Source organism: Archocentrus centrarchus, chromosome 10 (assembly GCF_007364275.1).
Source record: "Archocentrus centrarchus isolate MPI-CPG fArcCen1 chromosome 10, fArcCen1, whole genome shotgun sequence".
NCBI lineage: Eukaryota > Metazoa > Chordata > Actinopteri > Cichliformes > Cichlidae > Archocentrus > Archocentrus centrarchus.
The window spans coordinates 15,216,464-15,233,528 of NC_044355.1; the positions used below are offsets into that span (position 1 = coordinate 15,216,464).

General features: G+C 39.4%; 1 protein-coding gene across 4 annotated transcripts; it reads right to left on the reverse strand.

The window, feature by feature from the left end:
- Window positions 1-257: 257 nt before the first annotated feature.
- On the reverse strand, window positions 258-3,113 carry selenoh (selenoprotein H). Of its 4 annotated transcripts, none has more exons than XR_004020475.1 (6): window positions 3,058-3,113; window positions 1,937-2,063; window positions 1,028-1,170; window positions 810-922; window positions 669-713; window positions 258-513 (listed from the first exon to the last, which is right to left on the reverse strand). XR_004020475.1 is itself a non-coding variant. In XM_030739590.1 (5 exons), the coding sequence occupies exons 1-4, from the start codon at window positions 3,071-3,073 to the stop codon at window positions 819-821; spliced, it is 390 nt and encodes a 129-aa protein (XP_030595450.1). In that variant the 5' UTR covers window positions 3,074-3,113; the 3' UTR covers window positions 258-513; window positions 810-818. The 4 variants fall into 4 exon arrangements, 2 of the variants coding, with proteins under 2 accessions (XP_030595450.1, XP_030595451.1); XR_004020476.1 differs by having other exon boundaries at window positions 806-922; XM_030739590.1 differs by lacking the exon at window positions 669-713.
- Window positions 3,114-17,065: the final 13,952 nt, after the last annotated feature.

Genomic DNA, 17,065 nt, shown 5'->3' on the forward strand with positions numbered 1-17,065 from the left:
CTCCTCTGTAGTCATTCCCTTTTCTTCCTGCCTGGCAGCTCCATACTCAACATCTTTTGTCCAGTATATTCAATATCCCTCCTATGCAGGTCAGCCTTGCCTCTAACTCTGTCCTGCAGAGCTGTCTCTCTGATATACTCATTTCTAAAAGTCAACAATTTACACCCCCCCAATTAATACCAATTCAAAAAGCATAACCAACTTTCCACAATATAAGTTAACTGTTTGGATAAAGTTGTGAAAAAAAATCCACACAATTAACAAAAAAAAAGGAAAAAGATTTTATTTACCAAAAACAGACATAAAACCACCGATGAACATTGTGAAAGGAGAGAAAACAACAGGAATATATTCGAGAATTGCTTTGGTGCAGCAAAGTTCCACTAGGTGTCACCATGTACCCAGAAGATGTCAGCAGTTGGAGCTTGGCTCATCAGAAGAGGGACTGAGAACATCTCCTTGATCACTCCTCGTCATTTTTGCTTCTACTGGCTGCATCTCCTGAATGCTGGGCTGCAAATAACATGGGTAGAGTTCTGTTAAAAGGACACATTCTTTGTTTACCAGCAGATGCATTACAATATCTTCATACTAAAGATGTTTTGACTCAAATGAATAAAAAACAATTCCAAGTAGTTTATTTAAAAACTGAAAATCATTGAATATACTCAGTCTGGTGAGGTTAATTCTCTTCACAGGTTGCATCAAGTTACCTGTTTAGTGTAAGGAGACAACAAAGTTGCCTTTCTTATTTGGCCTCTAGTGTTTTATGCATTCATTATTCAGTCCAACTGCTTTGACAAACCTACACTGGGTGTCTAAGCCTTCAGAGCCTCCTGCAGAGCAGCAACTATGACATCAGACTGTGGAAACTTCAGCTTACGAGGCGGACCCTTCTTTATTCCAGTCCAAAGAGATGTTTCTTTAGGAATGACACCAAAAAAGAAAAAAAAAGAAAAAAGAAAGTGCCATTTGTATGATTATTTTACACTGAAGGATCCACATTCTTGAGTTAATCTTGGATTACCTTTGCCTCCATCCAGCAGAGTGATCTCAAAGCTGTTCCTGCGGGGCTTCTCAGGGTTGAGGACCACAGTCAGCTCAGGGCGAGCAGCAAGGAGTGCGGATTTCACCTCCTCAGCATTACGCCCGTATACTCGTCAGCTTTTACTGCCAAAAGTGAGACACTAATGATCAGGAGGACATTTATACAAGCTACTCATAGTAATCCAGGAGTGTAACAGGTCATTATATTGTAAATGTTTATACAACTATTTATGTTGAACCAAATGTTAAAGCAGGAAAGTGTCTTATATGACACCTAAATTTGGTAAAAATAAATGACAAGTGATGACAACTTGAAAACTATTTACAATCATATACATGCAGAAGGAGAATGCTAATTCCAAAATCTGAACTCTCAGTATTAATTAATCTTACACTTCATATGTTATATTAAGTCTTGCTACTTCTATTTTTTATCATTACTTATACATGTCCAAATGTTATTCTGGACAGTGTTATTCCAAGAGTACATCTTGCTGCAGATTTGAGCAGGTGAAGTGCAAAGTGAAATGTGAAGCTTACGGTCTTGTAGAAAACTCAAGAGCTCATTGGAGATGCTACTATAACAGTAACATTTTAGTTTTTAAAGAAAAACACAACTCTTGTTTTGTATATTGTAAATTTAAGTTTGTTTTTTTTTTAACCAAAAGCATAATGTTAGCTGCTGCTTTATATAAATATATAAAAAGTTATTAAACTATTTATCAGATTCAGTAATAATGTATGAATAGATGTAGTAGTTTTTTCTTGCTAATTAATACATTCACTTCTGAACACTATACTTTGAGTTTTACTTGTGATTAAGCATTTTAAAATAGTGACTGCATTTACTCAGGTTGAGTAATAACTTAAACATTTAGCAAGTACTTACCAATGTTCAATGACCACCCTTAGGCCTTCCTGGCCACTTTTATCCTCTCCCCTGCCCTTCTTTTCCTCGACTGAAGGTTTCTCTGCCTCTGCCTGAACTTCTGCTTTGCGCTTCTTCCCACCACGACCTATAAACACACACACACGTAGTTACATATTTGGCCATTTCTCATTTCTTTAATTTGTACCGCCTCATCTCCTCTGACCCAGAAATCAATCTGGGTGCACAATATCAAACTTAAAATTTCTAAAAACAAAACAAAAAAAAACATCATCAGGAGGATGGAGGTGCGAGAGGCCTGCCTGAGGAACTATAATCACAAAGGCCAGTGATGGATGATGGGCAAGTAAAGTCTGCAGGCAAAAAAAAAGTCCACTTTCCAAACAAAATACACACAGTTAATTGCTTTACTTGACCATTTGCAAGCAGCATATCATGGCTCCTGCTGCTTCTCTTTCCCTGATTCAATAAAACCTTAGGCCCTCCCTGGTGCATCAAGTCCTGTAACTGCCTACCTACCTATTTATTTAGCCAGATGTGTATATGGCCTTACTAAGTTCGTACTGCGTGTGAGTTATCAGCTATTGAGCTATAACAAAACAATTTATGATGCAGATGTGCTACGCCATATTTAATTATTATCGCTTTAAAATGAAGTAAAGAGGTCTCACTCTTTTTTAAATGCGTGTTGCGTTGACTTCTTTCTCCTCCTGTCTCCTACCTTGATGGGAGGAAGGTGAGGGAGGAAACGAGGATGGTGCAAACAGAGGTTTCATAAGCTCAAAGGCCTTGTAACAATGACCTATTTAATGCATTGTTGCATAATAACAATTGTTAGATAGGTCAACGGGTCTACGCCGGCTACATTTAATGCTCAAACATTTCCCGTGAATGAGTTAAGAAACTGAATAATATAAATATTTTAGCAGTTACTACGTGTAGTCACACAATTAGATGACCTACAAAGACAGTCTGACCCAGTCGTGGCACGGCAACCGCTGCGACAAAGTGGTATAACCGTCTTCCTCGATATATCAACCGGAGACAAACTCTGTTATAGCTCTATATTACAGCTAAGCTCACATGGTGCTGTTTAGAGAAGGCCTGCGCCACACACCCACCTGTTTTGGACGCCATTGCTGTTACAAAACTTTGGCGCGCATGTCGACTGTACCAACCTAATTGGGAAGGGGTTTTCAATTTGCTGGACGAAACCATTATTGGAAGCCTTTCCGGCACAAATCAAAATTCGACCTTTCTCTTTTGATTTTATTCTTATAAATGTGTCAATACAGTCACTTTAATTAATCCAAAACTGCATTTTTTAATTAGCAGAACCTTTGTCATACTTATTTAACATTAAAGTGCCTTCTTTTTTTCTGTATGTAGACATATTGCACACAAACAGGAATTCATTTAACAGGGTTTTCCAAAATCTAAGTGGGCCTTTGGGGGCTGACAACGCACACATAGTTAAGGCAATAAATCAGTGTTACCTAACTTAGAGGGTTATGCATGTTCCTGCTCGAGTAAATTAAACCCACTTTAATTTTGATCTCTGTCCTGCTGATTTACCTTTGAGAAAAGGTAAAAAGGGCAGCAGAATGATGTGGCGGTTACCCCTTTTACCTCAGAGCACGAAGGTGGGCCTTTTTGTGTAGAGTTAGTATGTGGGTTCCTCCCAGAGTCCAAAAACATGTATGGGGTTAGGTTAATTAGTGATTTTAAATTGGCCACAGGTGTGAATGTGAGCACGAATGCTTGACTGTGTCTCTATGTTAGCCCTGCAATAGACTAGCAACTTTTCAAGGCTGTTTCCTACCTCTCGCCCAATGACAACTGGGATCGACGCCAGCCCCCCTGCAGCCTCTAACTGGATAAGCAAAAGAAAATGGATGGAAAACACTGATTTATTGTTGTATCAAGTTGAGTACAGCAAAATTAACTCTGCAAATCTGCTCAAAGGAGCAAAAAAAAAACTTCTCCAAAACAATTAACTATTTGACTGGAGTACAAAAAAAAAAAAAATCTGCAAAGTAACTAAGAAACACTTTATTCAACAAAAACAAACAAAAAAGCACCACAAACCTTCGAGAAGCAGAAAAAAGGGCACTCCACCAGATGTCACTACGTATCCAGAAGATGCCAGCAGTTGGAGCTTGATCATCAGACGAGGGACTGAGAACATCTCCTTTGTCACTCATCATCATTTTGCTTCCACTGGTCACATCTCCTGAATGCTAGGCTGCACATAAGACAGGAATAGTCAGTTCTTGCCAATAAACTCAAGCAAGAATATATGACGGCTTTCAGCTTTCAACTTGAATGGAGGCATTTCCATCAGGAGCTCAGCATGGCTCAGTATGTTTATCCCAAAATATCATAATAAAAACAGAAATTACTACTTATTTCAGTTTACAGCCAAATTAAATTAATTTAGCATGAACATACATCCCTTGCTTAATCTGTATTTCATGTTTTCTGTGAAACAACTTTTACGAACCTTCTCAGGGCATCTACTCAGCTTTCAGAGCCTGCTGTAGAGCAGCAACTACTATATCAGTCTCATGGTAACTTCAGCCTAGCAGGGGGACCCTTCTTTATTCCAGTCCACAGACATGTGCCTTTGGGAATCAGAGAATAAAGGACCAGTGTCATGAATTGCTATAAAAATATAACAGGCTAATTTCTGCAATATATGCTACAGTTTCTTGTGGAGTTTCTCAGGGTTGAGAATCACGATAAGTCCATGGCAGGCAGCCAGGAGGTCAGATTCCACCTCCTCAGCGTTATGCCTTTACACTCGTCAGGTTTTACTGCAAGAAGTAACAAATGAAACATAAGCTGGCCATCTACACAGGATTTGCTCCCAGAAGCATTCGGTGCTTTTATTATAAGATGAATGCATTTAAGGAAGTACTAAGATTAATCACAACTCTGGTTGAAAAAGACAAAGCACTTTTTTTAGTCCTTTATTTGACAAAATGGCATTTGCAAGGTAATGGCATAACACAACATATTGATGCAAAAAAGACAATACATTAAATGAAGACTACACTGCACATCTGTCTTTATTATGTGATGCTGCCTCTTTTTAAAATGTATTTTACATACTTTCTGCCAGACATTCATCTGGACATCTAAGAGCACAATGAACTGTTTGAGATCAAATAATCAGTTATTATTTGCATTTGTCATTGTTAAAGAGCTTTTTTTTAGTTAAATACACAGCTCATTCTCAGCTTCCAACTTATAAGGATGTGAGGATTTTTCGTTTTGTTTGTTTCTATACTGCAACGTGAATTTATCTTACCTAAAAAAGAAGATGAACAGGAATAATCTGATCAGCTGCAGCTATTTAAAAAAACACGATCTACTCATGAAATGTTGTAGCATAATCTGCATAGATACAAGTGTGGTGGTTAAAAATCATCCTTAGTAATAATATATATCAAATGTTTTTTTTGTTTTTAAACAAAACACTTTAAAGTGTTGGCTAGGACTCCCTTGTAAAAGAGATTTTAAATCTCATGAGATTTTCCTGGTAAAATAAACGTTACATTAAAAAAATTAATAAAACTATATAATAATAAGTAATACTCAGTAATAATACATGAAACAAGCCTCAGTGAGTTTAGCCGTCCATGCCCGCTAAATGCTCAAAAACACAAATATTTGACCAGTTACTACACCTCTGAAACTTTTGCCCCCATAAACATTTGACATTCACTCCACAGAGAAACATGAATCCAAACAGGACAGCTGATGGAAGTGGTAGCCAAAGACTTTTTGCCTATACTGTAACACACTGTGTGTATATCAACTGGAAACAAACTGATTTCAGTGCTGATTTAGGACGCACACACCTACCTGCTCTAGGTGCCATGGTTGTTACCTTTATGCGCATGCATATATGTTTCTTTTCTTTTTTAGCCCGTTTTGGTGCACTGCTGCCTCCCATTGCTGTTGTAACATCGGTACTGCTTTTACCCTCAGACATATTCTGAATTGGTCATATACATTCACAAGCCATTTTGTTAGTTACAGCTTGCTAGTACTGAGTTGGACCCCCTTTTGCCTTCAGAGCTGCCTTCATTCTTTATGGCATGCATTCAACAAGATGCAAACATTACTCAGATTTTGGTCCAGATTGACATGACAGCATCACCCACCACTGATATAAGGCAGGAGGGATCTATGCTTTCATATTCTTTATGCCAAATTCTGACCCTGCCATCCAAATGTCATAGCAGAAATCAAGACTCATCAGACCAGGCAACGGTTTTCCGGTCTTCTATTGCCCAGTTTTGGTGTGAATTGTAGCCTTAGTTTCCTGTTCTCAGCTGGTGCCTGCTGCTGCTTCTGCTTCAAGGTTCAATGTGTTGCGTGTTCAGAGTTGCTTTTCTGGGTTTCTTTGTTGTAACGAGTGGCTGTATGAGTTAGTGTTGCCTTCCTATCAGCTTGAAGCAGTCTGTCCATTCTCCTCTGACCTTTGGCATCAACAAGGCATTTTCACCCAGATAACTGCTGCTCACTCTCTTCTTCAGACCATTCTCTGTAAACCCTTCAGATGGTTGTGTAGGAAAATCCCAGCAGATCAGCAGTTTCTGAAATACTGAACCCAGCCTGTCTGCCACCAACAACCATGCCACATTCAAAGTCATTTAGATCACCTTTCTTCCCCATTGGGATGTTAAGTTTCTGCAGGTAATGTTCACCATGTCCACATGCCTGAATACACTGAGCTGCTGCCATATGTTTGGCTGATCAGATATGTGAATTAATTGAAGAGGTGATATGTTTGATATACCGCAAATCTGTGTAGAAGAAGAAAGACAACCCCCCCCCTCAACAAAATCAAATGAATTCAGTCACCAGAAGTAAAGATGGGTGGATTATGCTAATTGATGAGTATATATGTGTTATGGTTTCATGGTTTTATATTTTTTCACATTTTTAATTCTTGGTTGATTTCATTGGGTTTGGGTTTTTGTTATTCTTCTAGTAGATTGTGAGTTTTATTTCTGGTGATATTACTACTGACCTTTTCATTCCTGTTTTTACTTGTTTCCTATGATGAGTTTCAATTTCACAAACCTGTGCTTTGATTCATGTCATTATTTTTATCATTAGTAGTAGTTTTGGTTCCCTGAGCATTTTCCTGTCTGTTCCTTGCTTTGTCTCACCTTTCTGTTGGTGCCTGTTCTCTCGTGTCACAGATGTCTTATTTCACCTCACCTGTTTGTCTTTCTCATCAGTGCTTACTGTAAAATTGGTCTTGTTTCACTCTTTGTCCTTCTCAGATCATTTGTTCTGAGATCATTTGCCAAGTTGCAAACATTTGGGGGTTTTATCCATGTTATGCAATATTATACTATTAAGAGTCTGAAAATCATCAGCATATGCACTTCAAGGGGTCAGCAACCATTCTGAAAAATAATTAGTAAACACAGTTCACCACAGCATTCACAAATACAAGTTGAAACTCCAACATGCAAAAGAAGAACTTGAAACATCCAGAAGTTTTACTGTCTTCTCTAAAATTGTCCTGTGGTCAGACTGATCAAATTTATCATGTAGGAATTATTTCTTTAGGTTTTTGTGTTTTGGGCACTAATTTATTCAATATTTTGTATAAATACCAGATACCCCAGATCCTAAAGATAAGCAATAGTACATCTTCTGAAGTTGGCTGGTTAGTATAGCATTGCTTATGTACAATGATCCCAGGTGCCACCCTAATGTGATCCAGAAGGCAAACAGCTGATCAACAGGTTGAATTGTTGAATGGATGTGACACAGAAGCTCGAGCTTGCTAACGGATTTGTTGCATATTTGAACAAATTGAATCAAGGCTTTTCAAATTGTTGCATGCAATGAACATATTTAAATAAATAAATGCACCATTTGATAATCACCAAACAAGTTTGATTAATCTAAGATAATCTAAGAATAATCAGTCAGATGTGACAGATGGATTGTAATATCTGAGCCATAGATAAAATGTTGGAACCAGAGCTGGCAGAGTTTTTAGGCTGATATGTGCGTCATTCCATCCTGTTAAAACCTGTAAAGTTTTTGTTAAATCTGCTCTTCTGACTCTTCTGTACAAAGCTCTGCCTCTTATCCTCTGTAAACAGGGGGACAGATGAGTCCAAATCCCAAGAGTTGGTCGCCCATATTTTCTAATAATTTGCACGATTCCCGAGTGTGGACTCGTGCGGGATGGCTGAGAGGTGGCACTCAAAACAAACAAGAAAAAAGTGAGAGAAAAACCCTGCAGAGCACCAGAAGGATGTGTTTGCGTACTCCAAAGTCAGGAGCAAATATGGTGTTACCGGAATAGCAGTGTCTCTCACAGTGGATTTGGCAGTCATATTTTTGGGCACATAAAGCAACTGTCAAAAGGACGTCACAAGTTGCGTCTGTGCCAAAAAACATGGGCTGTGCAGGCTCCCGGTGGGAGGCAGTGTGACTGACTCACAACAACTGCTCATTTAATCACTGTTCTTTTGTTCTCTGGTTAACAATGAACTCAAGACTCACACTTCTTGAGTTTTACTCTTGTTGTCTTTGCCACACGATGACATCTTTCACTCTGTCTGAATCAGACCAGGCAAAAAAAAAAAAAAAGAGAGACATTAAATCTCTAGTGTTTCTTTGGCTTCCAGCAGGCTGTCTATGCAGCCTGTCGCAGTATATTTTTAGCTGTCTGCGTAAATCTTATAAGGAGTGGACAGCCCATCAGACAGATGTGCCCTGTCGTCACCCTGCTCTCCTCTTTTACTTCTAAGTGACTCAAGGCCGGATGCACAGGGCAGCGAGCCTTCACATCTCATAAATTCTCATGCATGTTCATGGATATTTCTGTGCATGAACACACAAACAGAGGAGATTAGCAATGCCAGAAGGCTGACACTTCATTCATAAATTACAGTCTTATTTAAGGCTGCATAATATCTCGCATAATATGACTTTAAGGCCTCCTCAGCTAGTGTATTGCAAAGTGTTTTTCTCTTTATACTGCAAACCACAAACATTGCAAGGTGCTTTCAATTTATAAATATTTCTGATTCATTTAAAATGTGAGTTAAATAAACTTAATAGCTGGTTCAAAGTCAAAGCACCATTTGATAATCACCCAACAAGTTTGAGTAGCCTAAGATATTACCAAATAATCAGATGTCACAGATGGATTGTCACTTGTCTTAGCACACAGGTTTTTACTTACAGTTATAGCATCTTTCATCCTCTAGGACCCAGTTTTGCTTGATATTGAGAGGATCTTCATGTTATGTTTTGTATGTATTAAAAAGGCACACAGGAATTCTCCATTGTTTCTTTTCTTCAAACATGACAGAAGCAGTTTCACTCAAAATGTCAAGGCTGGGTGCGGCAGGTGGGGCAGAGAGGACCTCAAAGCAGGATGTGAGGCGAGAGCTGATTTGTACTTAACTTTTATTGAAAATAAACAGAAAGGAACAACACAAGGAAAACACACAGCATGGATGTTAACCTAAATGTACAATGACTTAGGACCCGACAAAGACAAGAGCAGACAATAAATCAGTGATTCTCAAATCCAGGCCTCATGGCCCAGTGTCCTGCAGATTTTAGATGTGTCCCCAATCCAACACACCTGATCACTGCAATAAATACACAAGGGCTAATGAGGGGAGTAACAACAGGTGGGATGACAGCTCACCACTGTTACACAGAGGAGACACAGGGAATACAAGACTATCAAAATAAAACAGGAAGTGACCAAACATAACACACACCCACGCAGACCTAACACAGAAAACCTGACAGAGGGAATCAAACATTACACAAAGAAACAACAGGAAGGGTGCAGCAAATAGCTCCTGGGGCCTTTTTGTGTGGGGTTTGCATGTTCTCACTGTGTCTGTGTGGGTTTGAGTCCGTCCTTACCTCCTCCATCACTGTGTGGTACGCTGAAGCCACCACTAGGGACAAACAGAGACTACAGCGCATTGTGCACTCTGCTGGGCAGGTGATTGGCTGCAACCTCCCATCTCTCCAGGACCTGTACACCTCCAGGACACTGGGGCGTGCAGATCGGATCACAGCCGACCACTCTCACCGTGGGCACAGACCTTTTGACCCTCTCCCCTCAGGCATAGGCTACGGTCCATTCGGACCAGAACCTCCCGCCATAAGAACAGTTTCTTCCTCTCTGTTGTTGGACTCATGAACAATAACCCTAAGACTGTTACCACCACCCGCCACAAACGCTGATGACCCCATGTTTATGCACCTGTCTGTTTGCACTGATGACTGCACTGTCATGTACATATTACCGGACTATAGTTTACATTCTATTATCTTCACAGTCACTTTATTATGTCACTTTAGCATTCACCTGGTTTCTGCTTTGCACTAAATAATTATGACTTATCGTAGTTAATCTCTGTACTGTATATTTTATAATATTGTGTTATAGTTATAGTTTTGTAATATGGTGTTATAGTTTTTATACTTATCTCTCTAATCTCTGTACTGTATATTCTGTAATATTGTGTTATAGTTTTTATACTTCTTTGTTTTTATGCAAGCACGAAGTACTTTCCTAATGTTGTCTCTGGAGCTTGAAAAAGGCGACTGGACTTCTTTTTGTTTCTTGAAGACATTTCACCTCTCATCCGAAAGGCTTCTTCAGTTCTCAACCAAATGGTGGAGAGACCCAGGTATTTAAACCCCTGTGGGCGTAGTCCCCTGGAGGTGGTTATGACCCTCTATTGATCATGTGCGTGAACACATGTGCCCAGGTGTGAAGGGGGCGTGGGTCATATTTAATCAGTGGTTTCAGTTGAAACCAATTTAGGACTCCGCTCCATTGTTTCCTGTGGCCTATTGAGGTCACTGGAACAAAGGTGTGAATGGGGGTTGAGACGTCTGGGAAGGGAGCTCAGGACAGCACTGTAAGCGGGGGAAAGTTGGTGACGTAATCCACCTCCTCTGTTCAATGATGGTTGTTCACAGTGGACATAGATGGCTTCTTTCACTCCTCTTTCAAACCATCTGTTTTCCCTGTCCAAAATGTGAACATTGGCATCCTCAAAAGAGTGCCCTTTTTCCTTCAGATGCAGATGTACTGCTGAATCTTGTCCTGTCGAGGTGGCTCTTCTATGTTGTGCCATTCGTTTGTGAAGAGGCTGTTTGGTTTCACCAATGTAGAGGTCCGAGCACTCTTCACTGCACTGAACAGCATACACTACATCGCTGATCTTGTGTTTGGCGGGTTTGTCCTTGGGATGAACCAGTTTTTGTCTTAGGGTGTGACTTGGTTTGAAGTATACTGAGATGTCATGCTTGGAGAAAATTCTTCTGAGTTTCTCTGACAAGCCCGACACATATGGGATGACAATGTTGTTCCTCTTGTCCTTCCTATTCTCTGTAGTTTGTGTTTGGCCTTCATTCCTGTGCATCTTAGCTGATTTGATGAAGGCCCAGTTGGGGTAACCGCATGTTTTGAGGGCTTTCTTAATGTGTGTGTGTTCCTTATGCTTCCCTTCTGCCTTAGAGGGAACACTTTCCGCACGGTGTTGTAGGGTCCTGTGTTCACGCACATGATCAATAGAGGGTCATAACCACCTCCAGGGGACTATGCCCACAGGGGTTTAAATACCTGGGTCTCTCCACCATTTGGTTGAGAACTGAAGAAGCCTTTCGGATGAGAGGTGAAACGTCTTCAAGAAACAAAAAGAAGTCCAGTCGCCTTTTTCAAGCTCCAGAGACTACTATGACCTGGATGACTGAGAATCTACACAGACATACTTTCCTAATGTTGTGAACCTGTTCACCCATATGGCAATAAAGCCTCCTGATACTGATTCTGATTCTGATTCTGATTCTGATTCTGATTCTGATTCTGATTCTGATTCTGATGTGAATGTGAGCTTGACTGGTTGTCTCTCTGTGCTAACCCTGTAATGAATAAGGTCCAGGTGCACCCCTCTCCTCACCCGATGACAGCTAGAACAGACTCCAGCTCCTCTAAAACTAAACGAGTTATCAAGGGGAAGGATAGGGATTTTAATGAAAACTCTAGACCAGGGGTGCCAAACATAAGGCCAGGGGGCTAGAATCCACCCACCAAAGACTCCAATCTGGCCCACTGGACATTTTTGGAAAATGTGAAGAAGGGCATAAATTTTGGGCTTTAACTGTTATTTTCATAGGTTTTACAGCTTTTAATAGTGATAAAGATCTACCCCATGGCCATTCACATCACAAGAAAGTAATAGATTATTAAGTAATAGATAAACAATTAAATAACACAAAAGTTCCATTTTTTGTTTGTTTGTTTTTTTACTATCTACTATAGAAATTTCAGGGTTTTTCTTTTGTTTTTTTTAAACAGTGGGTCCATGGTATGAGAAAATGGACATTTTCTGTGAATTAAGAAAAAAGTCTTTGATGAGCTACCAGAGCTTTTTCTGCAACTTTACACATTTCTTTCTTACAATTTAAACCCAAAGAGTTGTGCTGGCAGATTTTTTTCATTTACTATAGAAGCATTTCTTTATCATGTAGAAAAACTGAAACATACTGTTAAAATTGTGCTTCTTTTTCTAATATTAAGATATGCATCGAGACTGAGATATTAATGTGCTGTTAAACTTCTTTACATTGACAGAAATGGCAGTTTCACTGGTCCAGCCTGCTTAAGATCAAAGTGGCACAGTGTAAAATGAGTTTGTCATCCCTGCTTTAAATTATGCTTGTAATAATTTTAGTCACAAGACTAAGTCATGCTCAAGTTCTGACTGGTCTGCCAAAAATAAATAAATAAATAAACAATAGAAACTTTACATTCTAAGTTTATAAGAAGCTAATATAGGGTGGCACAGCGGACATTGGTTTGAATCCAGTCTGGGCCTTTCTGCGTGGAGTTTGCACATTCTTCTTGTGTCTGTATGGGCTTTCTCTAGATACTCTGCATCAGGTTAATTTAATTGGTGATTCTAATCTGGCCATAGGTGTGAATGGTTAGTTGCCTCTATGTAGCCCTGTGATAGACTTGCAGCCTGTCCAGAGTGTACCTCTCTTCTTACCAATGGCAGCTGGGAATGGCTCCAGCCATCCCATACCCCTGAATTCAAGGGAATTCAAGGAAGATGATGGATAAAATATGAAGTATTTTATCACAAGGATGTATTAGACCTTTAACAATGTTCTTTTTTTTTGTTTGTTTGTTTTTTTTTAAATATAAACTACTTCTAAAGGACTTATACAAAGAACTGCAAAAGTTAAAAGAAGATGTAAGCTATCAATTTCTCCTAAAGCGCTCCTTTTTTCATATTTAGTAATTGTTTTGGAGGTTTCCCAATTGATTCCCTTCTATTTGGCAGTGCTTCATCTAGTGAAACTCCCACAAGCAATGGGAACATTAATGCTTAGTATGTGAATTCATAGGCATACTATCTCTTTCCTTGTTTCCACTTAATATTATTTATTCAGTCAGTCTTGCTTTTCTGTTCAGGAGCAAGGCTACGTCAGCCTGCAGGCTCAGGTTTTCACGTGCTGGCTAATGGAAGCTTGCTGGTGTAACAGCACTGCAAATGATGTTCATCAATTATGGATGTGATAGGTTCTCTTTCCTGTTGACTGCAGCCCTGCACTCTTAACTATCCTACTGAATTCTTTTTCAGTGTAAATATTCAGCACACAGTGGGAGGAAATGAATCTGTTCCATCCTCCTGAAATTCTTCCCCCATACTTTTCATTTCCTTCCTGCCTGCTTTGACGTCAGGGTGTGAGTCCTCTACAGATACCACGTGCGAAGGTGAACGTCAGCAAACACGACGACAAAACGAACAAACTAACACGCCAACTCATGCGGGCCAACACGCAGGCTTGTCCAAGACAAGCGTAGACAGCCACGTGGCGGAAACTCTGCGAGGGAGAGAGAAGTGCTGGAGTGATGGGTTTCAGACGAAGACTGAGTGACAGCAAATTAAAAGGATGCAAACACACAAAAGAGAGGAATAAAAGCAGAGGCAGCTGAAGTAAGACAGAGAGTTGGGGGAGAATGAGTGGGCACACATTATCAAAGTATGACGACCAGAGAAATTCTTGCTGCTAATGGCCTGGTTGTGTTCCTGCACCGGAAAAATGCTAAATATGTCCCATGACCACCCAGGCAGCCGCTTTCAGGCATGAAGGGCAACCGCCTACAGTTGTGGCATGAAATAGGGACTCGGAAATATGGGAAGGGTAATCATATTGGTCACAATGAAAGTTTTTTTGCAGGTGGTTATCTTCTACAGGAAAAGCTGAGAGAAGTCACATAATACTGTCATCTCATCTCATCTAAAATACTGTGACCCACAGTAAAAGCCTTTTTACATAACCAAAGCACAAAACTGATTCTAAAGTAGTTTTGTCATAGTCATACTGTGAAATGTTCTCTGACTACACGGCTGCATGTGGAAATATTGTACAGGCATAGATCCTTTGAGCAATGAAGACAAATGCATAAATATTTGTGATAGTAAACAATGAAAAGTAGTAAAAAACACAGATGAATGCACAAGTTTAAAAAAAAATGGTTCTTTGCTCTCTTGCTGAGACTCATCAGAAGTATTATATCACTGTCTGATGTGTGAAGCTAAACAGAGAGCAAATTTTCCAAATCACTATTCAACAGTCTACACTCACCTCCCATTTTATTAGGTACACCTTCCTAGTACTGGGTGGGGCCCCCTTTTACCTTCAGAACTGTCTTAATTCCTAATGGCATGTATTCAACAAGGAGCTGGAAACATTCCTCAGAGATTTTTTTTGGTCCACACTGATGTGATACCATCACACAGTTTCTGCAGATTTGTCATTTGCACACTCATGGTGTGACTTTCTTGGTCCACCACATTGCACAAGTACTCTACTGGACTGAGATCCTGTTACTGTGAAGGCCATTTGAGTACAATGAACTCACTGTCATGTTCAAGAAACCAGTTCAGCATATTTTTCAGAGATGCGCCGTTGCAAACAAGTCGCTATTTCTGTTACTGTTGCTCTCCGATCAGCTTGAAGCAGTCAGGCCATTCTCCTCTGACCTCTGGCATCAACGAGATAATTTCTACTAGAGAATGTATATTCACTGGATATTTTCTCTTTTTCAGACCATATCTGCAGTTTACAGAGAATGGTCTGAAAATCCTTGTGGGAAAGTCCTAGTAGATCAGCAGTTTATGAAATACTCAGACCAGCCTGACACCAACAACTATGCCACATTCTTAGTCAGTGAAATCATCTTTCATCCTCATTCTTATGCTCAGTTTGAACTTTATCAAGTCGTCTCCATGTCTACATGCCTAAATGCAGTGAGTTGCCACCATGTGACTGGCTGGTCAGATGTTTGCATTACCAAGCAGTTGAAAAGGTGTATCTAAAATAAAAATAGTAGTTGGTGAATGTATATGACTCACCATTTACTCATTAAAGCAGGGTCGTCTGCATTTTTTCATACAACATAATGATTACTTCACTCATACTTAATTCTTATAAATACTGTATGCTGCATGATAAAATGTGAAAGGTGATGCTTTCATGAATTCATTATGAGACATTTAAGTCATACACAATACAATACATGGACAACCAGAAATTAATTAGATTAGATTAGCAATAAATAAATAAATGATGTATTTATTTTATTCTATTATTTTTTATTTATTACATAAAAAACTAATCTTAAAAAGAACCAGTTGATTTTTTTTGTACAGTAACCTTAGTATATACAATCAAGCAATGAAAAATCTTACCATCATACTTTAAAATTTTTCAAGTTACAGGCCCTCAACGTACAAATAAATGGGTCTAAAATTTCCCCCAATTTAATTTCTGTTTCACAGAGTAAAAGAAGCAAGTTTTGATTCTGTTAATGCTGCAGGCCAATCCCTTTTCTGATAATTCACAGGTGAAAATTTAAAAAATGCCAGGAAAACAAACAAAAAAACAAGCAAGCAAACAAGCAAAGAAATGAAGATTAAAAAGTGCCAAAGTTTGAAGCTCTGTAAATTTGAAAATATGACATAAAGTAAACTTTTGCATGGCTTTATAAAGTTTAAGTAGGAAAACAATGCTGATTCTGAGAAGTCAGGTGGGAGGCACTGACTGATTTTTCCTGGAATGACCCACTAACAAAATCCACCTACCAGCATCTGTGAAGCTCAGTAATTTAATAGTATTATTTGTAATAGTGTTAATAGTATTTTATTAGCCTGCCTCTCACCGTGTGTCAGCTGGGATAGGCTCCAGCACCCCCCCCCCCCCCCCCCCCCCCCCCCCCGCGACCCTGAACAGGATAAGCAGAAGAGGATGGATGGATGGATGGATGGATGGATATTTGTTTAAATACATATTAAAAGCATGGGAAAATTGGATGCTGTTATTTTATTGAGTTCACTGGGTTTTCTTGCCTCTGAGTAGTTGCCAGGCAACAGGGAGACTCCAGGAAGAGGCTGGGCCTGTCCATAAAAGTGTCTGACATATATCCCTCTTCAAAACACACATTTACATAGTGTTTGTACTCATTTATAGTTCTACTTCCTTTCTAGTGATCTTAAGAAGGTCACTTTTGGTACTTTAAACAGAATTATTCTTGATGTCTCCCCATGTTTTCAGTCTTTGAGCTGAGCTGAGTGGCTGAATTCACAGAACTATATCAGAGTAGTGTCAGTGTTCTCATCTAACTCTCCTTCAGAGCAAGAAAAAATCCACAGCAGATATTTGGACTTTTCATTCCACTTAGAGGAGATTCCTTTCATCCACACCGGTTCATTTTCAGTGCTTAATGGAGGTTTAATGGAAATGAGCCAGCATTAGCACACCTGTGGAGTTAGAAGGCCATGTAGTGCTGAAACATCATGTTAAAGCTGTTAATAATTATTCATCTGGCAGAGAAAAGATTAAACCAAACTAAACCAAAGGAAACTGTGGACAGTAGCAACACCTTTTGTATTTCTCTCAGTTACTCAAAGACTATTTATTTGGACTACACAACCATATTTTGATGTATCAAACTTGCATATGTATGCTTATTACCCATGATTACTATCACATTTCATTCACAATACCATCAGGGGTGGCTGCATCATGTCA